The sequence below is a fragment of the Monopterus albus genome, unplaced genomic scaffold (assembly GCF_001952655.1).
Source record: "Monopterus albus unplaced genomic scaffold, M_albus_1.0 scaffold546.1, whole genome shotgun sequence".
Lineage (NCBI taxonomy): Eukaryota > Metazoa > Chordata > Actinopteri > Synbranchiformes > Synbranchidae > Monopterus > Monopterus albus.
This window is the reverse complement of record NW_018128426.1, coordinates 2405-9650: the sequence shown is the minus strand read 5'-3', so window position 1 is coordinate 9650 and position 7246 is coordinate 2405. Positions and strand designations below refer to the sequence as shown.

Below are 7246 nucleotides of genomic sequence, written 5' to 3'. Positions count from 1 at the left end.
GAATAGTTCATTTTTTTTACATTTTTGCTGCTTTGTTAATATGTATCTTATAAAAAAAAAGTCTTCCAAACCAGAGAGAATATACTGTACATGTACTGAGTATGCCAGCATATGTACTGTAAGAAAGAGGCCAAAAGACACTGCACATATTCTGGTTTAACTAGCATCATATAGGTTTGTGAACTGACCGTAAGCTGATTGTTCTGACTGTACTACAGGTCACTGTTGTCATCATGACATTTCCACTTTCCCCTCTTCTCTAAAGGAATGGGGCCCAAGTTGCCCTCACCCATTTGTCGGTGCATTCAAACTTCAACACGACATGTCATGGACCCCCATAGACGAGGTGGAGAAGAGGGATGCAGAGACTGCCATCATGGACAAACTTCTCAGCCAGCAGACAGCTTTACCATCTCACACAGAGCCCAACTTCAGGGGTCTCTCTGATTAAAGGCCTGCTGACCCTGGACTGAATCAAGGACTGGTATTTTATGAAGGACACATGTTGGAGGCTGGTTGTATTCTTAATGGACATCAGTTTGAACTAAGAAAAATGCATACATGGGTTGAACTGCTGATATTGAAACATTACACATAACATTTTAAGTGACTGAACTATATAGAGTTTATGTATACAATCACAACTTCCAGGAGGCTTTTAAAAAAATTCATGTATCAGAGCGGCTCGGATTAAGGAGTGACGACATCTCCACTGGCTCTTAAGGACCATTTTTATTTTTGTTGTTTGTTTTGACAGTAATGGCGGATCATGCGAACATTGAGTAGTTCCAAACATTAGGAGCAGTGCCATAGAGTTACACTGACTTGGCTGCTGTCTTAACAACTGATAAATCCTACTGTTCCCTACAGAAAACAATGAATCTTAATCGCTTGTGTGAGACTATTTGAAGCTACACAAGTCATGTGACCTGCTGCCATTTTTGACCCTTCAGCATATCTTCTATCCACTTACTCTGGGCTAGGCAGGCAAACTGTGTGTGGATGCTTATCAAATACATTTTTTAAATCCTTTGCTTAAAAGCCTTTATCACCACTGTCTGACCTCAGATTCAGTTGATTATATCAACAATCATCACAAAAAATGATTAAAAAATTAAAACTGCCCCTGCATATTTTTATATTGATGCATTTGCTGCTTAAAGTGCCTTAGATTTTGTGTTACTTATGTATCTACTTTATATTTCATTTGTATTGTGTGGCATTCATGTGGACGGCAAAGTAAGAATTTCATTGTACAGGGAAACACGTTTCCTAACTGTGCATATGACAAATAAACACTTTGACTTGACTTGCATCATATTTCTATCCATGTTTTGCTCACTGCCTTTGTTGGCCTGCTACCACGAGTGGAAGCAGAACAGCCTGACACAGAGCACATGTACATTTGATTAAAAAAACAAAAACAAACTAGGGACCCACTTGCAGAACCACATTACACAGGGTACCTTTGTGTCCTATAGTTCACATGCAGTTTTGTTCATGGATTCTTAATTTTTTAGAGCCTTATTTTTATAAAGGGGGAAGAACAATTTCTGTTGAGCAATCTATCACAGTACATGATGTAGGCCTATTTTGTCTTTTAATGAGCCAGTAACTGTACTTGGTAAATAAATGACAAAATATTGAATTTCATATACAGGTTTAATTTCAGATCAAGGAAAAATAAAGTGCAATTTATGCCTAACTCAGCTGTCTTTGGTTATTTTATTTCAAGTCAAATTGCAGTTATTATTAAGCAGTGGACAACAATTGAATGATTTTGTTAAAAGCCTGTACTTTTTAAATTTAAAAACAAGCCAGTAAGATGCATCACAGTCAGCTTTGCATGTCTTCCTGTGAAGATGTGATTGTCAGTAGATAAGAACCTATATGAGACAGAAGTTGCCAGTTATCTGTGGCAATGTCGAAGTGCACGGCATCTTCCTCGGACCTGATCTTCAGCAGCACGTGAGACTGTGGAGGGAGGAATAAAAGCACTTTCAACTCTTTGTTGGTGGAGAGATCTGACACAAGAAAAGGGAGAAAGCGTTTCTCCACCAAGGCTAAAAGAGCCGCCTCCTTCAGCTGGCAGCAGAACCGACTGGTAGCGCAATCGTTCTCCCTGCTCTCCTGGCACATTTCATCCCATAACCCCTCGAACAGGCACAGTTTGCTGGCCCGTCCCCAGGCCTGCGGAGCAGGCAGAGGCATGAACACCTGCTGGAAATCCACATGGATATCAGGCAGGTTGGTGTGCCAGGAGAGCCCATCCTGGGTGGTAAAGATGGCACTGGCACAGAGAGTGGTAGGGTAGGGTCGTCTAGGCTTCAGGTGTAGCTTCACAACAGGTGGTGGCCTCTCTCTGAAGAGACATGGAACACTGATGTCACTCAGTTCTTCGTAGTGATCATCCATGAGGCTGAAGTGCAGGTGGATGCTGAAGAGCTGATCAAAGCGGAAGTCATGAGCTCCAATGTGAGTCAGCTGGAAGTTTAGGGTGATCTCTGAGGCGAAGTCAGGGTCGTTGAACTGAGCTCTGTAGGCTCCCACTGCTGCAGTCGCCTCATCTGGACAGGTGTCCGTCTCATTTGGGTTTAAGTCGCTTTCGTGATCGGCTTGCATTTTTTCTTCTAACTCAGAATTCACCTCAACAAGCTTGAATATGGCTCTCTCTGTCTGATGAACGGTTAACATGGCTGTCAGACCCTCGCTCTCGGCCATGATGCACGATAGCGACTGCTTCTTGACCTGTTGCCCTCCTTGGATCTCACCCTGCATCAACACACTGGCCAGCTTCTCACGGGAGAGCGTGGTAAGGAGGGTGTAGTAGAGGCGGGCATGGTCCTGGATGTCTGTGTCACCATAGTGACAGGTGAGATGTTGCAGGATGTCAGCCAGAGGGATGAGCAGCAAGTCCAGGCTTGGGTGGATGAGCAGGCGGCGGCAAACCCCCAGCACACTGTTCCCCAGACGCCAACCGCTGCTCACGCACAGTGAGGAGGATGATGGAGTAATAATGCAGGACAGGAAGTTGAGGGTGTTCTGCTGGGGGATTTCTCCCTCCTCTGCCACTCGAGCCAGCATCTTGAGGTGCCAGCGGAGGTCGTGCACGGTCAGCTGGGAGAGTGGAGCCTCTGTGATGGCTCTCTGCAGGGCTTTCAGGAGCCCCACCCCCCAGGTAGAACCAGACAGTCTGTCCTGAGTCTGATCAGCCAGGTTGATGAGGTGGGGGGCCAGCTGGGTGTGGTGAAAGTAGAGCTCACAAAGCTTGTCAGTCAGGCTGTTAGAGTAGCGCTCCACATAGAAAAAGTAAGAAAGGAAGAGGAAGGCAGCTCTAAAGAAGGTGACGACAATCTCTCTGCTACCTCCGTGCTCCACAATGTGCATCAGTGAGGTGAGGTGTTCGTAGAGGTAGGCCAGCCCCCTGCCGTCCTCTCCTACCCCTTCCTCCGCCTCCTCCAGGTAGACCAGACACAGCAGGTTGAAGCGGGTCAGCATGGTGGTGCTGTCGTTGAACACAGTGGGCACCAGAGCTGAGGCCAACTGGGGAGTCAGCAGCACAGGGAGCGTCTCGTCACCGTCGCTGCAGTTGATTGGACGGTTCTCAGGAAAGTGCAGGAGACAGTCCATGTAGAAAAGCTTTGGGGGGGTGTTCAGCAGCGGGTGCTGGGAGAGTACAACCAGACGTTTGAGGATGAAAGCTTCATCCTCAGCACTGAACAGGCTGTCTGTGAATGCACACTTCATCATCAGAATGGAGTGGAGAAGACAAACCTGAAAGGAGATGGACAGGGATTTACTTTGAGTGAGGAATTCTCATTATGTAGAAACTGTACGGATTATCTTAAAGCTGCTATGTGTACACTTTCAATTTAATTACATTTAATTACAACAGTTTTTGTTTGAGAAAAATTAGGTTCTCCTGATGCAAACTGGTAGAGTATTGATTCATCTTGTGGTGTGACACTGAGGGGGACTACAAAGTTGGGAATTTTCACACCGTACCCATATGCATTGATGGATTATTGAACGGGCCTACCAGGATTAGGCCCAAAGGCCCAAGGGGGACCATGGAGCCTGCCTGCAAAATATTCCAGAAAGAGACACTCAAGTGCCACAAACATATAACAACATCTACAGGGAAATTAGAATGTCCTCAAAAAGACACAAGATGACCACAATGAAATGCAATGTGTCCTCAAATACCCCCTTTCCACCAAGGCAGTTGTAGGTTCAGAGCCAGTGCCTGAGGTGGAACCAGTTCTTTCTTCTCACCTGGCTGCATAGTGTAGAGCTTTCCCTATCTCTGGTTTGTCACCTAGATGGGTTCCTTCAGTCCCTGTCTCACACAGCGGGGTGTACTGAGTGACAGCGCTCGGTTTTCATTGACAATGAACAGGCAGCTGTCATGAACCCAGGGATTTGTCTCCATATGTGCTTGGAGTGCTCAGCAGCACAGCTGCCCATTTTGGCCACAAGGGGGCTCATATAGAGTCGAGTAACCTTTCCAGCACTCACAATAGTGAATAATCTTTTAAAATATTCCCGTATCCAAATTATGAAACGGGTCAGCACCAAAATCTAATCAATTGTTTCGAGGTGCATACCCTACCTTTCCAAAAAATTTCATCCAAATCTTTCCTGTCTGCCACCACCCATTCTGAAGCTACACCTGAAGCCTAGACAACACTTTGAGTTATGCTGTTAACAAACACACAAACAAACACCAGTAGAAACATAACCCCTGCCCTTGCCCGTGGTTATTACATTTCTATACACTGTAGTAAGTTTTGTTACTCTCAAAATTTGCCTCAGTATTTAAATAACAGTCACAAACACTGTTAATGCAAACCAAACATTTCCTACTACATCTGCTTCACCTTAAAACATGAGAAGACATTTCTTGTGAAACCAATACAAGAAATGCAATACATTGGTCACCAACATTCATGCTACCTGCTACTGATTATTTAAAATGCCTCTAGAAAACAAGCCAACTGCTGCACTTTTCATCTGATGATCATTTTAATACTTTCAAGGGAGTAAAACAACAAGCAGGAGCAGCCACAGTGAGAAAGAGCTGCAGGTGACCAGCTCTTAGTGTGACAACCAGAAGACCTCAAAATTCCTCATCGAGTTAATGTGCTATGCTGTCATGCGAAAAACTGATTGTGCTGTACATTTGGTGTGCCAATGTACGTACAGAAGCAGTTTCTAAATTCCATGCACAATCACTGTATTTTTGTGGGAGTTAAATTCTAAATGTCACCAGAAATAGTGGGAAAATACTGTATTTTTTTATACATGAACTACTCATAAACAGCAACAAGTATTCAGAGAAGTCTGAATGCTTTTTTATGCTTCCATTTGACACAAACCTCACTAGTGCCCAGCAGCCGCAGCAGCTGTGCTCTGAATATGGCAGGGGGGACACCAGGCACCATGGCAACCACCTCTGTCAGTCTGTGCAGCAGTGCAGCCTGACACAGAGGGGTGAGGAGGTAGGACTCCTCCAAGAGTGAGGATAGGACTGAACGTAACTCCTTACAATCAGGCCCAGTCTGGAGGGTCGGCACTGTACCCACAGGTCCCAAGATGACAGACGACAGTATGGCTGAGTCTTTCTTATTCATCAGTCCTGAGTCCTGGTCTGCTTCCCATGCAAATGATGTATTCCCTCCCAGAAGAGCCTTAAGATGTTCAGCACCAGCCCCTGCTTCCTGAGTGAGCTGATACACGGCATTTCTCAACACCAAAGTGTGAAGTCCTGCATAGGCCTGGTGGAGCCTGGAAGTTTCTCGCTGCCGGAGCGCACCCAGGAGCTCCAGACGCTGGGACAGAATCCCTGGGCAGCAGGCCTCCAGCTCCCGCAGACAGTCACAAGCTGTGGCCTGTAAAGAGCGAAGAGAACCATCTCCATGGATGTCACTGATATCCTGGGCTATCTCAAGAAGCAGGTCTAGGAAGTCTTGAGATGCACAGGAACAGCTGCTCATGCAGGAACTGCAGAGGAGCACAGAGGTAAGGGCCAGGAGGAGGTGACAACGAAAGTCGACGAATTTGGGAGGACACTGGGCAAATACTGACATGAGCTCCAGGGCTGTCTCCTCACCCACTGAGTCTGAGGGACACAGCAGAATCGGGGACTCACATAATGGGGACAACAGGAGGACCTGAGAGGGGTCAAAGACAAGAATTAAAGATCTGTCAGTGTTAGCAAGACTAGATACCAGAAACAGTAGTATGCATTACATTGTACAAACAACTATTGCAATTACTATACTCAATATATTGTAAGTTAAATACTATAGAAAATACTGAAAAATACCCATCTCTCATCTTGAAATTGTTCTGTCAGAGCAGCGGTCCAAAACCCAAAGAGATTCAGTTTTACTAACACTGAAGACTTGATAAGAAATTAAATACATTTTCATATATGACAAAATATATCATCTTTTTATATCTGCATTTATACATATTTAAACCACATAATTTGCTCGTGCAACGCCATTTTAAAGAGTGGCAATTTAGTGGTGGCAGCTGAACACTTGGCAAAATAAGGGATTTTATACTAAACATGGATTTTAATACATAAATCTAGCACTTTAATTATTAGAATTTTTCTTTCGGGTAATACCTCCTTTCACGGCCTGTAAAGTTCACTACATACACATTTTTGGTGTTTACCTTTACACTGTAACTGGCTCTGTCATCTCGGAGCTCACGGACCAGCTCTGCCAAGAAAGCCTCCGCAGTTGTCCCGGAGAGGAAGCGAGAGGGACTGCGGGAGAAAGCAGAGATTCTCTCGGCCCAGTTCACCGCCATTATCACTCAAAGCCCACACCTCAGCAACATGCAGACTGTCAGCTCATTAGTTCGCTCCAGTGTCATTGTACATAGTAACCCTTTAGTGTTAAAGAAAACACAAAAAGTAACAAGCATCCATAGATTATTTATGTTCCGCAGATCCGGAGACAGTGAGTTCCGCATTATGCATTTTTCACTGACACCATTTGGTCTTCATGTTTTCCTTCCAAATTCGACTCAGTTGGGCTAATATTCTCCGCTCTATATATTAGCCCGCATATGTGCCCTACCCCGCAGCAATTAGTTGAGGAACTAAACAAAGAAAAAAGTTGAAAAGACATTCAAAACAGAAGACAAGTTTATTTATATAGCATATTTTCACATACAAAGGCCATTAAGAGCCTAACACAATGAACACAAATATATACAACATTAAAAT

General features: G+C 44.6%; 2 protein-coding genes across 2 annotated transcripts in view; one reads left to right on the top strand and one right to left on the bottom strand.

Annotated features, from left to right (window-relative positions):
• cunh1orf50 (chromosome unknown C1orf50 homolog) overlaps positions 1-1161 on the top strand; it is a 4315-nt gene extending 3154 nt beyond the window's left edge. Inside the window, exon 5 of the mRNA XM_020588503.1 lies at positions 266-1161. Within this exon, the coding sequence (XP_020444159.1) occupies positions 266-451 (186 nt within the window). The 3' untranslated portion in view covers positions 452-1161. The remainder of the gene's footprint in view (positions 1-265) is intronic.
• A 79-nt stretch (positions 1162-1240) lies between these two features.
• ap5b1 (adaptor related protein complex 5 subunit beta 1) lies at positions 1241-6988 on the bottom strand. Its single transcript, XM_020588510.1, has 3 exons — positions 6688-6988; positions 5379-6173; positions 1241-3774 (listed from the first exon to the last, which is right to left on the bottom strand). Exons 1-3 carry the CDS (start codon positions 6823-6825, stop codon positions 1837-1839), a joined length of 2871 nt encoding a protein of 956 aa, XP_020444166.1. The 5' UTR covers positions 6826-6988; the 3' UTR covers positions 1241-1836.
• Between the last annotated feature and the right edge of the window lie 258 nt (positions 6989-7246).